General features: G+C 39.2%; 1 protein-coding gene and 1 non-coding gene across 2 annotated transcripts in view; one reads left to right on the forward strand and one right to left on the reverse strand.

Annotated features, from left to right (window-relative positions):
- GALNTL5 (polypeptide N-acetylgalactosaminyltransferase like 5) overlaps window positions 1-26053 on the forward strand; it is a 74822-nt gene that overhangs the window by 38482 nt on the left and 10287 nt on the right. The window contains 1 exon segment of the mRNA XM_058298016.2: window positions 10931-11180. Within this exon segment, the coding sequence (XP_058153999.2) occupies window positions 10931-11180 (250 nt within the window).
- LOC111759942 (U6 spliceosomal RNA) lies at window positions 9429-9535 on the reverse strand. Its single transcript, XR_002793777.1, has one exon. It is a non-coding gene; the product is annotated as a U6 spliceosomal RNA (small nuclear RNA).

Genomic DNA, 26053 nt, shown 5'->3' on the forward strand with positions numbered 1-26053 from the left:
TGTCACCATCTTAATCCAAAAAGCAAGTGACCTTCCTGTAACTCAGCCCAGTTATGGGAGAAAGGCAATGAGTAGTTCTGCATGAGGCAGGGATCTCTGATTATAACACAGGACTGTAAATTCTAATTTCTGAAATGGGACTGAGTTTTCAACTTAAAGTGACTCTAAGACTTTCGATTACCCAAGAGTAAACAAGAAATGTCCTGGGGCCTGCTCTGGTTTATATCCAAGGATAGAAGGATCATTCCTCCTCAAAAGATTTTAAGGAAGAGTGGAAGTACAAAAGAAAAAAGAAAATAAAGTTGCTTTTCCCATGAGTCCTTCTATTCAAAGTATTGGTAGAACAAGTATAAGCATTTGCTTATATGTGAGTCAATATTTTGGATGAATAGATAAGAAGAGATAAGTGATCTGGGCTGAGAGATAATCATTTTTAATGATTTAAAACTCTGTTCTGGGGTGGCCGCTGCCCACTCCCTCCCGGCCAGCTCTTCCTCGGCCCCCTTCCCCCATCTCCTCCCCTTCCCAGTCCTGTTCCTCCTCCTCCTCCTGCCTCTTTAGCCCCGGCCTCACCACGAAGCGGGAGAAGCATTTCCAGTGCCAGCTGCTGACTCTACTCCATCAACTCCATCCTCAAGCCTGAAATGCTGACTCTCACTTAGGAGGGCAAACTGCCGGCAGGTGAGGCAGGCAAATAATCAGACTGTGAAGGATTGTGCTGAAATTGACATTATTACAGTTTCAAATGCACCAGAAAGAGATAAAGAAATACATGCCCCAGGATTTACGTATCAGAACGAAGATGGGGAAAGTTACCGCAAGCACCGCTATTTCCAATAGAAGGGCCTGCGGGATCCTGCTCCAGAAAGGCGTAACACGGCTCTCAGTGGGAAGGTGATATATTGCGAGTGCACAAGCAAGGAACTGGGGGAATCTTCCCCAAACCGGTTCGAAGTGAGGCTGTGAGATAGGGTTTTTTACAGGTAGAAGAAAGGGGTAGGTGAAAACTAAGTGATGGCTGCAATGATACATTCTTGTCAGGTCAGTGACAGATCTTTCAAGGGTCTTGTCAGGGGGGCATGGGCAGATTTTCTCAATCTTGTGTTGTCTCAAGAACCCCGAACCTACGCCTATTGTCCCGGTTTCAGTGATTCATCAGTCACAGTGTAGATTTAGATATTGATGTTCACGCTCCTAAGTGCAGAGTCTTCACGAGTCCCTTCCCAACTGACTGCTCAGGGATGTCAAACTTTTGTCGTTTGAGGAGGAGGTAACTGATTTCCTGGGCCACAGGGTGCTCGTGACACCATTTTGTCTGGTTTTACTTTGAGATGTTATTTTATTCCTGTAAGCAGAACTAAGAAGGTCTGGTTAATGTCCTTCCGGGGACCAAGTATAAACAGCAACCTACTAAGATGAGTAGCTCAGCTGGGTCTTGGAAGGCTATTAGAAGATCCAGAGCTGCTTAAGTGAAGACATTTCACTAAGTATTTTCCAGCTATCATCACCTTGTCATTTCCTAGTACTCACCCAACAGGACCCCATATTGAAGGAGCAGCACTATCTACACCCTGTTCTCACTCCTAGCAGAGGTCAGAAGCTCAGAGGTGAGACCAGAGCTGAACCACGAAGACACATTTATCCCTACGCCACGGTCTTATCCCTTCCCTGTACAACTCCTTACCTCCACTTGATCATAGATTTCACCCATGTAGGCGTCAGCTCACAACCTTCCCTCCCTCCCCCAATTTCCTGTAAGCCTATCATCCAGTCTCTAGCTCTCTGAGACAGCTTGGTTTGCTTATTTCATATCAGAGAGATCATGTAGTATTTGACCTTCAATGCTTGACTTACCTCACTCAGCATAAGGTCCTCAAGATTCATCCATGTTATCCCATGTGTTTGTACTATATCCCTTTTTACAGTTGAGTAGTATTCCATTGTATATATATATATATATATATATATATATATATATATATATATATATATATATATATATATATATATGTAGTGGAAGCAGAGAGGATTCAGTGATCATATATTGAAGGCTAGGAAGCAGAAATTCTCTGAGAAGGAAGATTTATTACCACTGGCCAGGCCTAGTGGAATTTTGTCCAAAAAAACTGAGCCCTGAGTAGGGCCTTTAGGTTATTTTTGTACAAGAGACACAGGGTAGGACCAGGAGAGATTTTGGCACCAAAAAGATTCTTTTGTTAGCTTTTTAGTAGGGTTTAGGGGTTTGTTTGGATACCAGGTAAGCTTGAATTAACATATTACCCACATTCCATCCGGATGTAACTTCGAATATACATTCAGTCTATGTTCTTCCTGAATATTCCAAGCCTATAGAGCCTCTATCACTTAATTGGCTTTCCAGAAAGTAGGCAAACTTGGATACAGAATTAGATAAGTCTGAATTCATGCACAGGCCATATTATTTACCACATTTTGGTATATGGGAACCTCTTATATTTTTTAATGTAATATTTTTTGTAATCTATGTATCTTTTGAAAAAAAAGACAATTAAAAAAAAAGAGACACATTTAAAACTCTTGCACAGATGGTGGTATATGTCATGTTCACTCACGATCCACTGGCCAAAGCAAGTAACATGGCCATGCCAAAGTCAGTGGGGCCAATAATTACTAGATATTTGATAAAAGCTTCTAATATGAGAGACATATCAAAAAGCAAAACAGTAAGTATAACAAAAATATAAAAGTTTTGAAGAAGCAAAGACAAGAGAAAAAGTTTAAAAAAAACAAAAACTAATATCCTTACCATTAAGAGAAGATATTTGATTCATGATACAAGAACAAGACAGGATGCCGCCAAAAAGGAGGAATTAGAGCAAGAAAACTTTTGGAAATTACATGATGATGAAAATTAAAAATCTATAGATGTTTTAGAAGATGAAATTGAGGGATCTTCAAAAAAGTAGGAAAAAGAGATAGAAAGCAGGAGAGGAAACCAGAAGATATGAAGACCAATCTAACAGATCTAGTGTCTATCTCTTAAAAGAGAGAACAAAGAAAATGGAAAGAGGAAATTATTAGAGATATAGAATCAGATTTCCCTGAACTGGTGACACAGGAGACTTCAGATTGAAAGGATCCACCATTGAACCATTGGAAGGGACTAAAAAATGTAAAATGTAATAAATGTGAAAATCCCACATCAAAGCAAATTGTGCAACTTTAAAACATGAGAAAATAATGTTCATTCAATGGGTTTCCACCTTGGAGGTGGGGGAGGGAGTGTGGCAAAAGGGGAGAAGGTGGAGAGCTAGGGAGATTACCTTCAGAGTTCAAGCTTCAGAATGGCAATAGACTTATCAACAGGAACAATGGAACCTAGACTCTAATGCTAATGAAGGCATTCCTTCAACATTCTGAATGAATCTGATTTTCTTTTTTTTTTTTTAAAGATTTATTTATTTATTTATTTATTTATTTATCTATCTATCTATCTCCCCTTCTGCCCCGGCCTGCCCTGGTTGTCTGTTCTCTGTGTCTATTTGCTACTATGTCTTCTTCTTTCTGCTTCTGTTGTTGTCAGCAGCTCGGGAATCTGTGTTTCTCTTGGTTGTGTCATTTTGTTGTGTCAGCTCTCTGTGTGGGCAGTGCCATTCTTAGGCAGGCTGCACTTTCTTTCACGCTGGGCGGCTTTCCTTATGGGGTGCACTCCTTGTGCATGGGGCTTTCCTATGCAGCGGACACCCCTGCGTGGCAGGGCACCTCTTGCGTGCGTCAGCACTGCTCATGGGTCAGCTCCACACGGGTCAAGGAGGCCCGGGGTTTAAACCGCGGACTTGCCTTGTGGTAGACGGTCGCCCTAACTACTGGGCCACATCTGCTTCCCTGATTTTCAACTTAGAATTCTCACTTTAGTAAAACTATGAATTTAAGTATGGAGGTAAAATAAAGATATTTTTAGATTTAGAAGGTTGTAGAAAATGCAATGCTTTGTAAAATGTGGGAGTGAGGGATATAATTTAGCTTAAACTTCATTTTCTATGTTAAGAAGAAAATAATGTCTAAAACTGAAACATAGCTAGGTATTTAAAAATGACATTTAGAGTTGAAATTGGTTTCTTCTAAGGGCAGGGTATAGAAAGTAGTGTTGTATTGGACAGGGACCTGCTGCTTTTATTTGTAAGCCTTAGAGTACTATATGAATTTTAAATGATAACTATGACTTTAATTGAATAAAATTTAAAAATTTAAAGAAAAAAAATTCTGTTCTGAATCATGTATAAAAGCAGTTGTATTTTATAGCAAGAGATGGAGGATGTACTTTCTTTCCTAATAACTTTTAAACAGTTTTTTGAGATACAGTTCACACAATGTGAAATTACCAATATAAAGTCTATAATTCAATGTTGTTTTTAAAAAGTGTATTCACATGGTTGTGCAACCATTACCACAATCTAATTTTAGAGCATTTTTTCCCACCAAAAAGAAACCCTGTACTCATTAGCAGTCACCCCGCATTCCCCCCACCACATTTACCTCCTAAGCCCTAGATAACCACTAATCTACTATCTGTCTTTATAGAAGTGTCTATTCTGGGCATTTCATATAAATAGAATCAAACAATATGTGATCTTTTGAGGCTGGCTTCTTTCACTTAGCATAATGTTTTCAAGGTTTATTCATATTATAGCATGTATCAGTACTTCATTCCTTTGTATTGTTGAATAATATTCCATTGCATGGATATATGACATTTTGATCATCCATTCATTAACTGGTGGACATTTGGATTGTTTCCATTTTTTTTGCTGTTGGGAATAATGCTATTATGAACATTTGTGTACAAGATTTTGTATGAAATAAAGTTTTCATTTCTCTTGGGTGTATATCTACAGGTGGAATTGCTGACTCATAATTTTAACCATTTGAGGGGCTGACAAACTGTTTACGTGGTAGCTGCACCATTTTATATTCTCCACATTCCCTCCAGCAATGTGCAAAGTTTCTAATTTCTCAACAACTTTGCTAACACTATTATCTTTTTAATTATTGCCACTCTAATGGGTGTGAAGTGACATCTCATTGTGGTTTTTATTTGTGTTTTTCCTAATGACTAATGATATTGAGCATCTCTTCATATGCTTCTTGGTCATTTGTATATATTCTTTGGAGAAATGTCTGTTCAAATCTTTAACCCATTTTTTTTCTTTTCCACTCTCCTTATTTTTTAAGCAGTTTTTATTGATATATATTCACACACAATAAGATCCATCCAAAGTGTACAATGACTGTCCGTATAATCAGAGTTGTGCATTCATCACCACAATCAATTTTTGAACATTTTCATTAACTCAAAAAGAGTTTATACTTTATACAAATGGAATCATACCATATGTAGTACTTTGTGTCTGGTTTCCCCCATTAGCATAATTTTTAAAAATTATTGTATTTTTTTAAATTAGAGAAGTTGTAGGTTTACATAAAAGTCATGTAAAAAATCTGGTTTACATTCAAGGTTTAAAGATGGGTTATTCTACCTCAACAGATTTTAAGACCTATACCCCCCATTGCTGACACTTAACATTGCTGTGGTCCCTTTGTTAAAATTGGTGAAATAATACTAAATATTACTGCTAACCATAGTCATAGTTTACATTAAGTGTATTTTTCTCATATACCACCCTATTATTAACATCTTGTAATACTGATATACATCTCTTATAGTTCATGAAGGAACATTCTTATATTTGTACTGTTAACCACAGTCCATTGACCACAACAGGGTTCACTATGTTATACAATCCCATGTTTTATCCTCTAGCTTTCTTTCTAGTAACATCCACAAACCAAAACTTCCCCTTTCAATCACATTCACAAACATAATTAAGTGTTGTTCATTATACTCAGAATAATATGCTACCATCTCCTCTATCCACTTCCACACCTTTACAATCAACTTAATTGGGAATTCTGCACATTGCTGCATCCCCTCTTCAACACAAGAGTAAGTCACAAAACCACAGCCTCTGGAACGTTTTGTCTGGGGGTCTCTCATCACCACACAATCTATGAGGGTGCCCCATTTCTTAAAATGTTCTCTTAAACGATCATCCAGAGTTTCAAAGCTCAAACCACCAATAAACAGTTTTCTCAACTGCTTTGGTTCCTTTGGATCATGGCCCTCCTCCCCCTGGCAGAGGCAGTGATGGCTGGAGGCGGCTTCATTATTCATTTTTAAGATGTTCTTGGCTATCCAGGGCCCAAATAAATTTGGTAATTGGCTTGTCCATTTCTGCAAAAAGAGTCTGTAGGAATTTTGATTGGGACTGCACTGAATCTGTAAATCAGTTTGAGTAGAACTGACATCTTAACAATATTTAGTCTTCCAATCCATGAACACTGTCATAATTTAAAGCTGTTATATACCCCAAACAAATCATGTTCTTAAAGGTAATCCATCCCTATGATATAAGTCTATTTTAAGTATGGCCTCTTGTTTAAGTTACTTCAGTTAAGGGCCTTTTGATTAGGTTATGTAAGGCATGACCCAGGGTAGGTTTTAATCCTCTTACTGGAGTCCTCTAAAAATGGGATGAATTCAGAGAGGGGAGAGAAAAAGCCTGGATGCCAAAAGCATGGAGTTGTGCTGTCTTCACTTCAGTCCAATTTAGAATGTTTTCCTTATGCCAAAAGAAAAGATCCTGTACCTCTTTATACCCCCCATCGTAAACCCTTAGTGTTGATATAGTACTTTCTTTGCCATTGCTGCAAAAATATCTCATATTACTGTTAACTATAGTCTATAAGTTACATTAGTTGTATTTTCCCCATGTGTCATCATATTAACACCTTGTAATAGAGGAACATTCCTGTATTCGTACCGTAAGCACAATCCTCTTCCACCACCAAAATCACTATGTTGTACAGTCCCTAGATTAGCCTCTAACTTTCTTTCAATTGACATTAACCTCCCCAGACTACTCCTTTCAGCCACTATCACATTTATAAATCAACAGTGTTAGTTATACCCAATTATACCCAATTTACATTAGGTGTATTTTCCCCATAAACTACCCTATTATTAACATGCATTAGTATATGCATTTGTTATAGTTGAAAAAAGAATGTTCTCATATTTGTATGTTAAACCACAGTCCATCATCTACCACAAGGTTCACTGTATTACACAGTCCCATGGCTTGTACAATGCATTCAAAGTGTATATTCAGTGGCTCTCAATTTCATCCCAGCTGTCATCCCTCAGTCAATCTGAGAATGTTTTCTTTACTCTAAAAAGACAGATCCCGCTACTCCCTTATAACCCCCTATTGCTGACCTTTGGCATTGATATAGCACCTTTGTTGCCCTTGATGTAAAAATATTACAATATTACTATTAACAATGGTCCATAAGTTATATTAGTTGTATTTTCCCCATGTATCGCCATATTCTTAATACCTTGCAATAGTTAAACACTTTTGTTCTAGCTCATAGAACATTCTTATATTTGTACTATAAACCAGTCTTCATCCACCATCAAGCTCACTATTTTATAAAATCCCTAGATTATCCTCTAGCTTTCTTCCTATTGAGATTTATGTCCCTAGACTACCTCTTTAAAGCCACAATCACATTTATAAATCAGCAGTGATAGCTATACTCACTAGAATGTGTTACCATCAACTCATTCTTTTTCCAAATATTTACAGTCTTATTACAACCTTATTAAAAATTCTACATACACTAGGTATCAGCTTCTCCTTCTCAATCCTCATTCTATAGATTTTTAACTCCATGAGTTCACTCATTATATTTAGTTCATATTAGTGAGACCAAAAAATATTTGTCCTTTTGCATCTGGCTTTTTTCACTCAAGATAATGTCCTCAAGTTTCACCCATGTGGTCATATGCATCCTGACTTTATTTCTTCTTATAGCTGAATAATATTCCATCATATGTATATACCATATTTTGTACATCCATTCTTCAGTTGATGGACACCGGGCAATTGTGAGTAATGCTGCTATGAACATTGATGTTCAATGTTCATGTCCCTGCTTTCAGTTCTGAATATACTCCTAGAGGTGGGATTGCCAAATCATACAACAGTTCTATGCTTAGCTTCCTGAGGAACCGCCAAACTGTCTTCTACAGAGGCTGTACCACTCTACATTCCTACCAACAGAGAGGGAATGTTCCTATTTCTCCACATCCTTTCCAGCACTAGCAGTTTTCTGGTTTTTTAAAAAATAACGGCCATTCTATAAGGTGTGAAATGATATCTAATTGTAGTTTTGATTTGCATTTCCCTAATGGCTAGTGATATTGAATATCTTTTGCTGTGCTTTTTGGCCATTTGTATTTCTTCTTTAGAAAAATGTCTATTCAAGTCAATTGCCCATTTTCAATTGGGTTACTTGTCTCTTTATCATTGAGTTGTATGATCTCTTTATATAAGATGGAGGTTAAACCTTTATCCAATATGTGGTTTCCAAATATTTTCTCCCATTGAGTAGGCTGCCTTTCTACTTTCTTAAATCATTTGAAGCACAGGAGTATTTAATTTTGAGGAGGTTCCATTTATCTGTTTTTTTCGTTGCTTTGATTTTGATGTAAGGTTTAAGAAACCATGATCACCAGATCTTGATGATATTTCCCTACATTTTCTTCTAGGAGTTTTATGGTCCTAGCTCTTATATTTAGTTTTTTATCCATTTTGAGTTAAATTTTGTATGAAGTGTGAGATAGGGATCCTCTTTCTTTCTTTTGAATATAGATACCCAGTTCTCCCAGCTCCCTTTGTTGAATAGACTGTTCTGACCCAGCTGGGTGAGTGTGACAGCCTTGTCAAAAATCACATGACCATAGATAACAAGTCTATTTCTGAAATATCAATTTGGTTCCATTGATCTATGTGTATCATGCTGTTTTACACTGTAGCTAAGTAAAATGCTTTAAAGTCAGGAAGTGAGAGCCCTCCAATTTCATTTCTCTTTTTAAAGATATTTCTGGCTATTTAGGGCCCCTTACTCTTCCAAATATTTGATAATTGGGTTTTCCTTTCTGCAAAAAAAAAAAAAAAAGGCTTTTTGCAGAAAAGAATTTTTATCAAGATTGTGTTGAATCAATATCAGTTTGAGTAGAAATGACATTTTTATGATGTTTAGTTTTCCAATCCATGACCAAGGAATGTCCTTCCATTTATTTAGGCCATCTTTGATTTCCTTTAGCAATGTTTTGTAGTTTTCTGAATAACATGTCCTTTATGTCCTTGGTTAAGTTTACTCCTTAATATTTGATTCTTTTTTTTTTTAACACTGTTTTTTTTATTAGAGAAGTTGTGAGCTTACAAAACAATCATGCATAATGTGCAGAATTCCCATACATCACCCTTCCAACATCTTACATTGTTGTGGAACATTTGTTACAAGTTATGAAAGAACATCAAAAAAATATGTAACGCTTTACAAATTTGTGTGTCATCCTTGTGCAGGGGCCATGTAATCTCACTGAATATCATCCCAATTTTAGTATATGTGCTGCCAAAGTGAGCACTAAATATTTGATTCTTTTAATTGCTATTGTAAATGGAAATTTTTTTCCTGTATTCCTCCTTAGATCACTCATTACTATTGTATAGACACACTAGTATTTTTACATAGTAATCTTGTATCCAGTCACTTTGCTGAACTAATTAGCTCTAGTAGCTTTATTGTAGTTTTTTTTTTGGACTTTATAGGTATAGGATCATATCATCTGTGAAAAGCAAAAGTTTTACTTCCCTTCCAATTCAGATGCCTTTTATTTCTTTTTCTTGCCTAATTGCTCTAGCTAGAACTTCTAGCACAAAATTGAACAACCATGGTGACAGACGGCATCCTTCTCTTGTTCCCAATCTCAGAGGGAAAGCTTTCGGCCTTTCACCATTGACTGCAATGCTAGCTAATGGTTTTTCATGTTAAAGTTTCCTTCAATTTCTATATTTTGTAGATTTTTTATCTAGAAATGCCTTTTCTGCATCAACTAATAGGATCACGTGATTTTTCTTCTTTGGTTTATTAATGTGGTGTATTATGCTGATTGATTTTCTTGTGTTCAACAATAATTGCACACCTGGAATAAAACCCACTTGAAGATGATAACTAATTCTTTTTATGTGTTGTTGGATTTGATTAGCAAGTATTTTGCTGAGGATTTCTACATCTATATTCATTAGGGAAACAGGTCTATGATTTTCTGCAAAAAGTCTGGCTGTGATTTTTTATATGGTTTGCATTGAATCTGTAGATCACTTTGAGGACTGTTGCCATTTTAACAATATTGAGTCTTCTGATCTAAGCATGTGATGTTTTTCCATACTTTCCTAATGATTTTATAGTTGTTACAAGAAAAAGCCTAACCATGCCATGTCAGTTTTTCCCAAGTAGAATATTCCCTCATTAATGCTTCAATTTAGAGCAAAATGATTGTGTCTTTGTATCCTCAGCACCAAACTCAACACCTAAAAAGGAATCCTCTCAATAAACATTTGTTAAACTGAGTTGGTTAGAGGAGCAGATGTGGCTCAGTGTTTGAGCACTGGCTTCCCACATATGAGATCCTTGGTTCAATCTCCAGTCCTGGCACCTAAAAAAAAAAAAAAATGAGTTGGTTAATTCAGTGGTCAAGCTATAATGATTTTTTAAATTGAAGCCCAGCTCAGTTACCATTACTTCTTTGGAATCTTCCCCAGACTACTTTTGTCCATAGTTCACTGAGATTCCTTTGAATATCTGTGATGCATACTGTCCCATTTTTTGGTACTTAATATGTATTTTTTGTTCCCCCCAATGAAATTAAAGAGCCGAACAAGTAGTAAATGCTCAACGAATCCTCACTGAGTTGAATTTAACTTGAGCTGCCACATGCTTCATCCATGTGGACTAACACTAGACTGTTTTGCCTTCCCAGGGGATGTTCTGGTGTTCCTGGACAGCCACTGTGAAGTGAACAAAGCATGGCTGGAGCCCTTGCTGTATGCTATCTCCAAAGACCCCAAAATGGTGGTTTGCCCTCTGATAGATGTTATTGATTACACAACCTTGGAATATACACCCTCTCCTATTGTAAGAGGTGCTTTTGACTGGTATCTACGATTTAAATGGGATACTGTTTTCTCTTATGAGATGGAGGGACCAGAAGGACCCATTACACCAGTCAGGTAAGTTTTCTGCTGGTTATGGGGCAAAAGTTTATATGTATTGGGACTTAAAAATGTTATTTTCAGAGAGCATTCCTTTGATTTCTCAGGTTTAATATAAATATTTTCTTCTCTTGTTTATAAAATTCTTTAATAACAGAATTTGGTAGATTTTAAATTGAGAGTTTGAAAATGAACTGCTTATCCCATTTCAGAATAACTGTGGCTTACACCCCTCTGATTTCAAGTATGTTTGTGAAACAATGAACAAAATTTCAGCACTGTGAATATCCTACAAGAAGTAGACATCTTTGCCAAGGTCATATATAAAATATTTATCCAGAGCTTGCAGTAGTCATAGGTTCTTCATCTTCAAAAATGTATTTTTAAGTGTGAGACCAATTGCAATTGCTTTTAATTCTGTTCTTTGTTTAATGTTTGCGTATTATGACTCTTCACTTCCTTTATGAAGCTATTTCTGAAGAGATTCCCTCCAGATCACTTCCCACATTTACTTTGATACCAGGGTCACAGTCTCCCTCTTCTCTTATTATTAACTTCTATGATTCAAAAACACATGTAAATTTTCCAAAACTGTAGCCTAGCAAGCCCTTGCTCATCACTTCTATTCTAATTTAGCTGGAGCTGAATGATCTTGCACAAATTCTTTAACTTGTCTGCACCTTAGTTTCCTTATCTGTAAAATCTGAATGGTAATAATACTTATTGTATTAGTCAGGGTTCTCGAAAGAAACAGAATCATCAAGAGATATCTGCCCATAGTATGTGATTCTATGAGTCTCTCACACAGCCGTAGAGATACACAAGTCCAGGTTCTGCAGGCAGGCTGCAACCAGGGGCTGCAATGAAAGTCCAATGAAGGTTCTTGACGAGTTCTGGGAGATATTGGCTGTCTAAAGACGAGCTGGAAAATTCTCTCTCAATCCTGGAATCACTTCCCTTTTTAAGGCATTCAACTGAATGGGTTAAGCATCACTCATTGCTGATGGCAATTTACCTGAGTGATGTAATTATAACCAGCTATCTATGATTTAGCACTGCAGTAAAGTCAATGGTGACTCAAGTCCATAAATGCCCTTGAATTACAGTTAGCCCAGTGCTTGCTTGACCAAACAACTGGGCACAATTCCCTGGCCGAGTTGACACAATAGCCTAACCATCACACTTATATTAATTACATGGTTATTGAGAATGAGAATTAAATGACTTAAAGACTTAATAAATGTCGAAGTTTAAAACAGTACCTGACATATAATAAATGCTACATAAATGTTAGCTATTTCAGAATTGTTAGCTAGTATTCTTCTTGCGACCATTATCCTGGGTCTTTAATCTTCTAAATTACTAAATATCCCATTCTTTTACCACAACCTAGAATCTTTCTAGCTTTTTCCTGCTCTGCACCAGCTATGGCTTGGACATCACCAATGCCTCCAGTCCTTCAGTTTCTCCTTTCACTCATGCCTTTCTCTCTGCTCTTGTGGCTTAAACTTTCTGATTTATAAATACAATACTTCTCTTGCCAAGCCTTTAGCTGCCACATCCTGCCTCACTTCTGCCACAATATCCCTGCAAATCTTCAACCCCAGACCAATTCTACCATGTCTTTGCTTCGCTCCTATATTTGAGTTGATGCATTTTGCCAGAAATGTAGATGTATACTGATGTTACTACACATTTATGGTCTCCGACACATTCTGCTCCACAAACTATCCATTGAGTTCCTGTGCTCATTCCCCAAAGTGGTTAATTTAAACCTTTATTACTTCCCTTTGTTCCAATAGTACTCCCCTTCCTCCCACCCCCCAAAAACCCCTACTCTTGGGAAGCAGATGTTGCTCAAGTGGTTGAGCATCTGCTTCCCACATACAAGGTCCAGGTTCAATCCCCAACCCCAGTACCTAAAAAAAAAAGGTAAACAAAACACGCTACTCTTGGTAAGGAATCTTGCCTCCTAATATAAATGATATAAAGACCATCTAAGAGTTGGGAGAAAGAATTGGAAAATTATTCAGTATTTTATCCTTGAACTACCATTAAGAATGACCACATACTGGAGAGAGGATGTAGCTCAGTGGTTGAGCACCTCCTTCCCATGTACAAGGTCCTGGATTCAATCCCTGGTACCTCCTTAAAAAAAGAAAAGAGAAAAGAATGGCCCCATATGAATGATTTGAATGCTGTGTAGCAATATCCCATATCTTCCACTGCTACTCTAATCCAGTGAATAACCAACGCCAGGAGACCCATCCTTTGTGATGACTTGCACATAACCTCTGTCCATTCCTCTGGCTTCCTCCATTTCTACTCCTCAATACTTCAGGCTTAGGCTCCATAAATATATATAAGTGATATTCTGGCCTGCAGACTCCACCCCTCAATCCAATCTCTCTTTTGCTACATTACTTTTCTTAAAACCCCACTCACCACTCTTGCTTATCTTCAAAGTCTTTTCATTATCTTTAAGGTAATGTTCAGATTCCTTCACGCACTCTCCACTGTCTATGACTCTGTTCTGGCCTCATGTTTACATATGGTCATATGCTGACACCTTCCTCTTTTCTCATTCTGTTCCCTTTTTGGGGGAAATGGTCTTTCTCTCCTCTACTTTTGTAAGGCTTACTTTTTCTAGAAAGTCTACCACAATCTCAAATCTTTCATAATACCATTTGTATTAGTCACCCAAAGGGGTGCTGATGCAAAGTACCAAAACTCTGTTGGCTTTTATAAAACGTATTTATTTGGGGTAGAAGCTTACAGTTACAAGGTCCTAAAGAGTCCAACTTAAGGTACTATATGAGGTATTTTCTCACCCAAAGTCACTGGCCACATGTTGAAGCAAGATGGCAGGCAATCCCTGTGAGATTCAGCTTTCTTTCTTCCTCTTAATGCTCTGTGGTCCCAGCTTCTTCTGATCTTAGCCATAAACTAGTATAAGGCTCATCTCTTTTCCTGGGGCTCTTTCTTTCTGGGCTCAGCTGCTCTGTTCTCTTCACAAGGTCTCTATGCTTCATTTTAATAAAATTAAATATATAATTTCTTGAGTTCCTCTAAAAATACTTCAGTCTTTAAGGTTTATTTGAAAATAATTTAAAGTAATTACTTTTGGGTAGCAGATGTGGCTCAAGACTCTGTGGCTCATCTCTCCCTGAGGCCTCTGCTGTGTCTATGGAGCCATCTCTAGTCCTCTGTGTTCTCCTGTGTATCTACTTCCGTGTATCCTTGATTGAGTGTTGGTTTATGTAGCCTACCAAGGTGGGTGGGTACTCAATCCTGCATGCCCTAATGATGGATCAAAGCCCTAATCATAACAAAATTTAACCAAAGATCTATCAGCTGAATCTAATACAATCAAAGGGTATCATGCCCAGAAGAATAGACAAGTTTATAAACATAATCAATATCTCCTTTTTGGAATCATAAATGCTACACCATTCATAACCATCTTTGGTATTTGTCCCTAATTCTAAACACCAGCAGCCAGTTTTTGTCAATAGAATCAACTAATACTTAATACATGCTAATTTGATTTGCCATTCATCTTCACACATGTAGATGTTTTATAACTCTTTGATTCCATAGTGCCTAACACAATCAGTACTTTGAGGAACAGTACATTATTTCATTTAAAGGCTCCAGTCAGGCAATTTGGTGTTAGTAGTGCCTCTATTACTTATTAGCTGTTTAGGGCTGCTATGTACAGCTGCAAAGGCTGTGCACTGTACATATCCAGGAGGGAACCATTCACAAAGACTACATGGTGAATAGTGTTCCTGGAATTGTGTGTTAAAGTAGTCCTCAGTTGGTTAAGTTAAGTCTCTAAGTTCCAGCCTCCTCATCTGTAAAATTGTGATAATAATGGTCATAATTATTGAGGGAATTAAATTAGTCAATACTTGTAAAACACATAGCTTAAGGCCTAAAACAGGAAGTAATCAATATAAATGCTAACTCTTGTTCATGTTACAGACTTCAGAACAAAAAGAGCAAAGATATGCTTCATTTTAATAAAATTAAATATATAATTTCTTGAGTTCCTCTAAAAATACTTCAATCTTTAAGGTTTATTTGAAAATAATTTAAAGTAATTACTTTTGGGAAGCGGATGTGGCTCAAGTGATAAGGCCTCTGCCTACCATATGGGAGGATCCCGGTTTGATTGCTGGGAAAAAGAAAAGGAACCTTGCCAGCTTGGCAAGCCAGTGCCCACATGGTGAGCCAAGTACCTACATGGTGAGCCAAGTGCCTGCATGGCGAGCTGAGTGCCCATGTGCGTACACATGTGGCAAGCCAAGTGCCCGCATGAGTGCCTGTGTGGCAAGCCCATGCCTGCCTGGTGAACCAAGTGCCTGTGCAGCAAGCCGAGAGCCTGTGCAGTGAGCCAGTGCTCATGTAAGTGAGTCATGCAGCGAGATGAAGATGCAACAGAAAAGAGACAAGGGGAGAGTCAAGGTGAAGTGTAGCAGAGACCAGGAACTGAGGTGGCACAATTGACATCAGAGGTCCCCAGGATTGAATCCCAGTGAATCCTAGAGGAGAAAGATGAGAAGAGAAGACAAAAAGAGAAGTGGATACAGTAGATCATACAGCAAATGGACACAGACAGTACAAACAGCCGGACGGGGTGGGGAGAAGGGGAGGGGAAGGGGAAATCGTGAGGACAGAACTGTGAATTGAAACCTGTGGCTGCTGCTGCCAGCACCCTCCCCCCCTCTAAAGACACTTAGAATTCTCAGGCCTCTGGGCCTGCCACTAGACAAAGGGAGCTCCAGGGATCCACCACCCCAGGAAAGGGGAGAGAGAGGGCCACAGCCTAAGGCTAACTCAACTTTTAACTCATCAATTTGGTCTGCTGTGTTCCAGAAGCACTTCCAGGATGGGTGGGACCACACCATTGTTTGCCTGGGGAGTCAGCAAGGGACTAAAGATATCCTACCCTCCCAATCTCCTCCTCTACTAACAGGGACTGATTCTTGAGGACTCAAAGGGGAATGGAAGTATTTCTGACCAAGGAAAAGATAGGGGGCTGCCAGAGAAGCCTGGAGAACTGTCACTGAGAAAGTTTGAATTACAAGGCTCTTAGCCTCCAGGCAAGAAGCTCTCTCACATTGATCTAGTCTGTGTTGCACATATACACTCCCACCAGGCACTGAAATGAGAGCTGCCAAAGAGTACCATCAGCTGGCAGACCAAGGAAGGGCACATGAAAAATTAAAAATAAGTAAGAGGGGCTTTTTCTGTCATTTATATTAATAGCTTCCCTCTCCAAGGCCCTAAGAAGCTGGTCGGAACCAATTACTGGGTTCAGAGCCCAGTTTTGAACAACTAGCAGGGGCAATCCTAAAAATCCAGGTTGAACCAAGAATAAAAAAAAAAGTGATAACAAATAGCCTCCAACCACTAAATCCCTACAAAAGAGAAAGAAATTGAGCATCTGAGTAAACTACATCCTAATCAGATGCCTAGACATCAGCAAAAAATTACAAGCTATACTAAGAAAATGGAAGACATGGCCCAAGAAAAGGATTATATCAAAACCCCAGAAGAGATACAGGATTTGAGAGAACTAATTAGTGAGATTCACACAAATTTCCAAAATCAAATTAATGAGTTGAAAGATAATATGGCTAAAGACATAAATGACATCAAGAAGACATTGAAGGAAGTGGATGTGGCTCAAGTGATTGGGCTTTCCATCTACCACATGGGAGGACCCGGGTTCAATCCCTGGGGCCTCCTGGTAAAAGTATACCTGCACAGCAAGCCAGGCCCATGTGGCAAGCCAGGGCCTGCACGGCAAGCCACACAGCAAAAATGATGATGCAACAAAAGAGAGATGAAGGGGAGAGTTAAGGCAAGACACAACAGAAACCAGGAACTGAGCTGGTGCAAGTGACAGGGAGCCTCTCTCCATATTGAAGATCCCCAGGATCGAACCCCAGGGAATCCTCGAGCAGAAAACGAGAAGAGAAGACAAAAAAAGAGAAATAGACCCAGAAGATCACACAACAAATGGACACAGACAGCAAAAACAACAGGGAAGGGAGGGAGGGAGAAGGAGGAAAAAAAAGGAGAAAAAGCAAGCACAAAAAAATTTGAAATCCCGAACAGAAAAGTAACAGAGCTCATGGGCATGAGGGACACAATATGTGAGATCAAAAACATATTAGAGGTATACAACAGCAGAATCGAAATGATAGAAGGAAGAATAAGTGATGCCAAGGACAGAACTGCTTATATTGAAGAGAGAAAAGAATGGAAAAAATTAAGCAGGGGCTCAGACTGTTGAATGACAACATGAAACACAACATATGTGTCACTGAAGTTCCAGAAAGAGAAGAGAAGGGAAAAGGGGCAGAAAGAGTATTTGAGGAAATAATAGATGAAAATTTCCCAACTCTCACGAAAGAAATGAACTTAAATGTCTAAGAAGGGAAGCGGACTTGGCCCAGTGGATAGGGTGTCTATCTACTACCTGGGAGGTCTGCAGTTCAAACCCCAGGGCTCCTTGACCCATGTGGAGCTGGCCCACACGCAGTGCTAATGCGCGCAAGGAGTGCCGTGCCACACAGGGGTGTCCCCGCGTAGGGGAGCCCCATGTGCAAGGAGTGCACCCCATAAGGAGAGCCGCCCAGCGCGAAAGAAAGTGCAGCCTGCCCAGGAATGGCGCTGCCCACACAGAGAGCTGACACACAAGATGACGCAACAAAAAGAAACATAGATTCCTGTGCCGCTGACAGCAACAGAAGCAGACAAAGAAGAACACACAGCAAATGGACACAGAGAGCACACAATGAGGGGATTGGGGGGCTGGGGAAGGGGAGAGAAATAAATAAAAAATAAATCTTAAAAAAAAAAAGTCCAAGAGGTGCACTGTACCCCAGTCAGAATAAATCCAAACAGACCTACTCTAAGACACCTACTACTAAGAATGTCAAATGTCAAAGATAAAGAGAAAATTCTCAGAGCAGCAAGGGAAAAGCAAATCATCATATACAAGGGACATCTAATAAGATTTAGCACAGATTTCTCTTCAGGAACCATGGAGGCAAGAAAACACTGGTATGACACAATTAGGGTACCGAAAGAGAAAAACTGCCAGCCAAAAATTCTTTATCCAGCAAAATTATCCTTCAAATATGAAGGTGAGTATAAGATATTCACAAACAAACAGAAAATAAGAGAGTTTGCAAGGAAGAATATACCTTTGCAGGAAATGTTAAAAGAATCCTTAGAATCTGAAATAAAAAGACAGGAGAGGCCAGGAGGAGAGTGTAGAATAAAGAATAGAGAAAGGACAACCAAAAGAGTAAAAGGAGAGACAAAAATATGACATAGTATAGGAAAACCAAAGAATAAAATGGTGGAAGTAAATAATGTATTTACAGTAGTATCATTGAATATGAATGGATTAATTTCCCCAGTCAAAAGATACAGAATGGATAAAAAACAAGAGCCATTCATATGCTGCTTACAGAAAACTCACCTTAGACCCAGGGATACAAACTAGCTGAAAATAAAAGGTTGGAAAAAGATACTCCATGCAAATATTAACCAAAAAAGAGCACAGGTAGGTATACTAATATCAGACAAAACACACTTCAAATGCAAAAAAGTTATAAGAGATACAGTAAGCCGTTATATATTAATAAAAGGGACAATCACCCAGGAAGATTAACAGTCATAAATATTGATGCACCTAACCAGGGTGCCCCAAAACACATGAGACAAACTCTAGCAAAACTGAAGGGAGAAACAGACATCTCTACAATAATTGTTGGAGACTTCAACACCCCACTCATATCATTAGATAGAACAAGTAGAGAGAAGATCAACAAGGATATAGAGAACTTGAACAATATGATAAATGAGTTAGACCTAACAGACATAAATAGAATGCTGAATCCAAATTCAGTGGGTTATACATTTTTCTCAAGTGCCCATGGATCTTTCTCCATGATAGACCACATGTTAGGGCACATTGCAGCTCTCAATAAACATAAAAAGATTGAAATTATACAAAAGCACCTCCTCAGATCATAATGGAATGAACCTGGAAATCAATAATAGACAGTAATTAAGAAAATTCACAAATGTGTGGAGGCTGAACAACACTCTCCTAAATAATCAGTGGGTCATAGAAGAAATTGCAAGTGAAATCAGTGAACATATTGAGACAAATAAAAATGAGACACACTTACCAAAACTTAATGGGATAGGGAAACGGCTGTGGCTCAGTCAGTTGGGCTTCCATCTACCATATGGGAGGCCCTGAGATCACGTCCCAGGACCTCCTTGTGAAGGCAGGGCTCACCAGCCAGTGCCATGGAGAGCCGACTCAGCAAGGTGACACAACAAAAAAGGGAGACGAGCAAAAACACAAAGGAGCGCATCGCAAATGGACACAGAGAGCAGACAAGCAAGCCATGAGGGGAGCAGGGAATAAATTTTAAAACTATATGTATATTGGGAAAAAAAACCCACTTAATGGGATACAGTGAAGGCAGTCTTGAAAGGGAAATTTATAGCCCCAAATGCCTACATTAAAAAAGAAGAAAGAATTAAACTCAAAGATTTAATATTTTGAACACCTCTCTAGTTAGAGAAACTAGAAAAACAACAGCAAACCAATCACAAAGGAAGCAGAAGGAAAGAAATATAAAGATTAGAGCAGAAATAAATGAAATTGAGGGAAAAAAAATAGAAAAAATCAACAAAACCAAAAGTTGGTTCTTTGAGAAGATTAATAAAACTGACAAACCCCAGCTAGACTAACAAAGAAAAGAAGAGAGAAGATGCAAATAAATACAGTCAGAAATGAAATGGAGGAAGTTACGACTGACCCCACAGAAATAAAAAGGATCATAAGAGAATATTATAAGAAACTGTCAACAAGTTAGACACCCCAGATGAAATGGACAAATTCCTAGAAATACACAAACGATATACACTAGTGCTACAAGAAATACAATAACTTAACAAACCAATCACATTTAAAGAGATTGAATCCATCATCAAAAGTCTCCAAGCAAAGAAAAGCCCAGGACCAGATGGCTTTGCAAGGGAATTGTACCAAGCTTTTTTTTTTTTTAAAGATTTATTTTATTTATTTCTCTCCCCTTCCCCTTGGCCCCCACCATTGTCTGCTTTCTGTGTCCATTTGCTATGTGTTCTTCTGCATCTGCTTGCATTGTCAGGCGGCACTGGGAAAATGCATCTCTCTTTTGTTGCATCATCTTTCTGCATCAGCTTTCTATATATGCAGCATCACTCCTGGGCAGGCTGCACTTTTTTCACACAGGGTGGCTCTCCATGCAGGATACACTCATTGCCCATGGGGCTCCCCTATGCGGGGGCACCCCTACATGGCACGGCACTCCTTGCATGTGACAGCACTGTGCATGGGCTGGCTGGCTTACCACACGGGTCAGGAGGCCCTGGGTATCAAACCCTGGACTCTCCATGTGGTACACAGATGCTCTATCAGTTGAGCCACATCTGTTTCCCTCTACCAAGCATTTTGAAAAGAATTAACACCAATCCTGTTTAAACTCTTCCAATAAATTGAAGAGGAGGGAAAATTACCCAACATATTTTATGAAGCCAATATTATCCTAATACCAAAGCCAGATAAAGATAGTACAAGAAAAGAAAATTATGACCAATCTCTCTAAAGAACATAGATGCAAAAATTCTCAACAAAATAATTGCAAATTGAATCCAACAGTAGATCAAGACTTAGGGGAAGTGGATTTGGCTCAAGCAACTGGGCTCCCATCTACCATATGGGAGGTGCCGGGTTCAATTCCCAGAGTCTCCAGGTGAAGGCAAACTGGCCCATGTGGCGAGCTGGCCTGAGCAGAGAGCTGGCCCACATGAAGCACTGGCCTGAGCAGAGTGCTGGCCCATGGGTGAGCTGGCCTAAGCAGAATGCTGGCCCACACAGCAGTGCTGACCCACACAGGAATGCTTGCCTATGCAGGAGTGCTAGCCCATGTGGCAAGCTGGCTGGAGCAGAGAGCTGGCACAGCAAGATGACACGACTAAAAGAGATGCAGAAGAGAGACAATGAGAGACACAGCAGACCAGGGAGCTGAGGTGGCACAAGAGATTGGGCACATCTCTCCCACTCTGGAGGGTCCCAGGATCAGTTCCTGGTGCTGCCTGAGGAGAAGCAAGCAGACACAGAAGAGCACATGGCTAATGGACATAGAGAGCAGACAATGAGGGGGTGGAGAGAAATAAATAAATAAATGAATCTTAAAAAAAAAGTGTCTTAGATATCATGACCAAATGGGATTTATTCCTGGTATGCAAGGTGGTTCAACATAAGAAAATCAATTAACATAAAATACCACATTAATAAATTGAAGGAGTCAATCAACGCAGAAAAGGCATTCAACAAAATCCAGCATCCTTTTTTGATAGAAATACTTCAAAAGATAGGAAATGAAGGAAAAGTCTTCAATATGATAAAAGGCATAAATGAAAAACCCACAGCCAACATCTAAGATCTGGAACAAGACAAGGATGCCCCCTTTTTTTTTTTTTTTTTTAAGATTTATTTTTATTTATTTAATTCCCCTCCCCTCCCCCGGTTGTCTGTTTTCTGTGTCTTTTTGCTGCATCTTGTTTCTCTGTCCGCTTCTGTTGTCGTCAGCGGCACGGGAAGTGTGGGCGGCGCCATTCCTGGGCAGGCTGCATTTTTTCTTTTCGCGCTGGGCTGCTCTCCTTATGGGTGCACTCCTTGCGCATGGGGCTCCCCTACGCGGGGGACACCCCTGTGTGGCACAGCACTCCTTGCGCGCATCAGCACTGCGCATGGGCCAGCTCCACACGGGTCAAGGAGACCCGGGGCTTGAACTGCGGCCCAGGGCTTGAACTGCGGACCTCCCATGTGGTAGACGGACGCCCTAACCACTGGGCCAAAGTCCGTTTCCCCAAGGATGCCCCTTGTCACCATTGTTATTCAGTATTGTGCTAGAAGTTCTAGCTAGAGCAATTAGACAAGAAAAAAAAAATTAAATGCATCCAAATAGGAAAAGAGTAAGTAAAACTCTCACTGTGAATGGCATGATCCTGTATTTAGAAAATTCTGAAGAATCCACGACAAACTACTTGAGCTAATAAATGAGTTCACCAAAGTGGCAGGATACAAGATCAACATGCAAAAATCAGTAATGTTTTTGTACACTAGTTCTGAACAATCTGAGGAAGAAATAAGGGGGGAAATTCCTTTTATGATAGCAACAAAAAGACTCAAAAACCTAGGAATTAATTTAACCAAACAAAAACAGGACCTATATGCAGAAAACTACAAAATAATGCTAAAAGAAATTTGAAAAGATATTCTTTGTTCATCAACTGGAAGAATAAATATTGTGAAAATGTCAATCTTACCCAAACTGATTTATTTATTTATTTTTTTTTTTAAAGATTTATTTATTTTATTTAATTTCCCCCCCTCCCCTGGTTGTCTGTTCTTGGTGTCTGTTTGCTGCGTCTTGTTTCTTTGTCCGCTTCTGTTGTCGTCAGCGGCACCCGCTTCTGTTGTCGTCAGCGGCATGGGAAGTGTGGGCGGCGCCATTCCTGGGCAGGCTGCTCTTTCTTTTCACACTGGGCGGCTTTCCTCACGGGCGCACTCCTTGCGCGTGGGGCTCCCCCACGCGGGGGACACCCTTGCGTGGCACGGCACTCCTTGCGCGTATCAGCACTGCGCATGGCCAGCTCCACACGGGTCAAGGAGGCCCGGGGTTTGAACCGCGGACCTCCCATATGGTAGACGGACGCCCTAACCACTGGGCCAAAGTCCGTTTCCCCCAAACTGATTTATAGATTCAATGCAATACCAATAAAATTCCAACAGCCTCCTTTACAGAATTAGAAAAGGTAACTACCAAATTAATTTGGAAGGTAAAGTGTACCTGAATAACCAAAAGCATTCTAAAAAAGAAGAGCAACATGGGAGGAGTTTCATTACTTGACCTTGAAACATATTACAAAGCTACAGTGGTCAAAACCGCAAAAAGGGAAACGGACTTTGGCCCAGTGGTTAGGGCGTCCGTCTACCATATGGGAGGTCCGCGGTTCAAACCCCGGACCTCCTTGACCCGTGTGGAGCTGGCCATGCGCAGTGCTGATGCGCGCAAGGAGTGCCATGCCACGCAAGGGTGTCCCCCGCGTGGGGGAGCCCCACGCGCAAGGAGTGTGCCCGTGAGGAGGGCCGCCCAGCGTGAAAAGAAAGAGCAGCCTGCCCAGGAATGGCGCCGCCCACACTTTCCGTGCCGCTGACGACAACAGAAGTGGACAAAGAGACAAGACGCAGCAAATAGACACCAAGAACAGACAACCAGGGGAGGGGGGGAAATTAAATTAAAAAAAAAAAAAAAACCGCAAAGAACTGGCATAAAGATAGACACATCAGTCAGTGGAATAGAATTGAAATAAACCTTCACCTACACAGTCAAATGGTTTTTGACAAACCTACCAAGTCCATGTTAATGAGATAAAACAGTCTCTTCAAGAAATGGTATAGTGAAAACTGGATATCTACACCCAAAAGAATGAAAGAGGATCCCTATCTCATTCCCTACACAAGAATCAATTCAAAATGGATCAAAGACCTAAACAGAAAAGTCAGGACCAAAAAACTACTAGAAGAAAATGTAGGGAAACATCTTAAAGACCTTAAGATAGGTGGTGGTTTCTAGGACCTTACACCCAAAGCATCACGCAAAAGAAAAAATAGATAAATGAGACCTCCTCAAAATTAAACACTTTTGCACCTCCCAAGACTTTGCCAAAAGGGTGAGAAGCAGCCAACTCAATGGGAGAAAATATTTGGAAATCACATGTCAGATAAGGGTTTAATATCTAAGATATATAAAGAGATGTTACAACTCAACAATGAAAAGACAAACGACCCAATTAAAAAATGGGCAAAAGACCTTAATAGACATTTGTCCAAAGAAGAAATAGAAATGGTCAAAAAGCACATAAAAAAGTGCTCAACATCACTAATGATTAGGGAAATTCAAATCAAAACTACAATGAGATATCATTTCACACCTATCAGAATGGCCACTATTAAAAAGACAGAGAACTACAAGTGTTGGAGAGGATGTGGAGAGACAGGATGACTTATTCACTGTTGGTGGGAATGCAGAATGGTACAGCCACTGTGGAGGACTGTTTGGCATTTCCTAAAGAAGCTTAATATAGACTTGCCACATGACCCTGCCATACCACTACAGGGTATATACCCAGAAGAACTGAGAGCGGTGACATGAGCAGACATCTGCACACCAATGTTCATAGTGGCATTATTCACAATTGCCAAATGTTGGACACAACCCAGGTGTCCATCAACTGAAGAAGGGATAAACAAACTGTACTGTATTCACACAATGGAATATTATGCAGCTGTAAGAAGAAATGAAGTCTTAAAACATATGACAACATGGATGAACCTGGAGGATATTATGTTAAGGGAAACAAGTCAGACACAATAGGACATATATGGTATGATTGCATTACTATAAACCAAATATATTGTGTAACAAATTGTATGATTAAAAAAAAATTTGTATGTATCCAGTACATTAAAACAACAACAACAACTTGGCAACATAAATTTAACATCTTAATAATATTCCTATTCTTTGATGAAATAGTTCCACTTCTTGTAATTTCTACCTGAGGAATGAATCAGAAATGATAAAAAATGAGTACAGAGGAGTATATTTTATAATATTTGTATTAGTACATAAATCAAAACAACATAAATGCCCAATTCTATTAGAATGGTTAAAAATCAAATACATTCATTCTTGTGGAATATTGTATAGTTATTGGAAGTTAGTTTTTGAAGACAAATTAGCTAAAAAGGAACATTCTCACAATATATTAAATGAAAATTCAGACCATAAAGTAACTTTATGTCAGTATGATATCAACTGGTTGATTTCATACCGGGTATGTAATGTATAAATCGTATATTTTATATTAATACACAAAATACAACATTATATGGTGGGATTGTGGGTAATATAGACTTCATATTTTTCTGCAGCAAGTATAATAAGAATAAGGTTATTTTTGTTTTTATTTTATTTTATTTTTAGTTAGGCCAGTAGTTTATTCAGGTGGGAAGGGAAGAGAAATAGGAGAACATAATGGATCAGGGTTCCAGGTAGAGAGGAAGGGGCTGAAAAGTGATAAAGTGGGCTGATTCACAGACTACAGTTTCCCATTATAGATTACAAATGCCCAGGTTTTAGTCGCATGGCCATCAGGGCAGGGGAAAAACGGTGAGAGCAGGAACAGGCACATGGATTAGCACCGGGACTGGCACCAGGACATGGTGAAGGCAAGAGTGGGGGCCAAAGGCAAGAGAGCCATAATAAGGTTATTTTTGAAGACCTCCAATGAAAAATAAATTGTGGATATGAATTGTAGCAGTCTTTAGCTTTCATACCTGAAAATACTTCTTTATTTTTTTTTTTTTTACGTATAGTAGTTATAATGAAAAAAAAAAGCTACGTGCAATGAGTTTTGGAAAACTTGTTAGAACAGGCAAGAAAAACTGTTACCTTGTGCTTACACTAACAATAACTAATGGTTTCCCGAGCATCCTGGCATGCAGGGATAAACATTACCAAGGAAAGAGCTGTCTCCCTTATTCCACCCAGGATCTTTTCCAGTACATACCAAGACTCTTTACTTTTATCCTGTTTTCTCAGAACTCTGCCTTGATTTCCACCAATACACAGCATTTCTCCTGCTGAGACAGACATATACTCACTTCGCCGTGATTTCAAGATTTTAGAAAGAGAGCTTTTTCTTTTGAGAAGAAGGTATAACTTGAAAAATTC

The sequence above is a fragment of the Dasypus novemcinctus genome, chromosome 5 (assembly GCF_030445035.2).
Source record: "Dasypus novemcinctus isolate mDasNov1 chromosome 5, mDasNov1.1.hap2, whole genome shotgun sequence".
In the NCBI taxonomy this organism is placed as follows: Eukaryota; Metazoa; Chordata; class Mammalia; order Cingulata; family Dasypodidae; genus Dasypus; species Dasypus novemcinctus.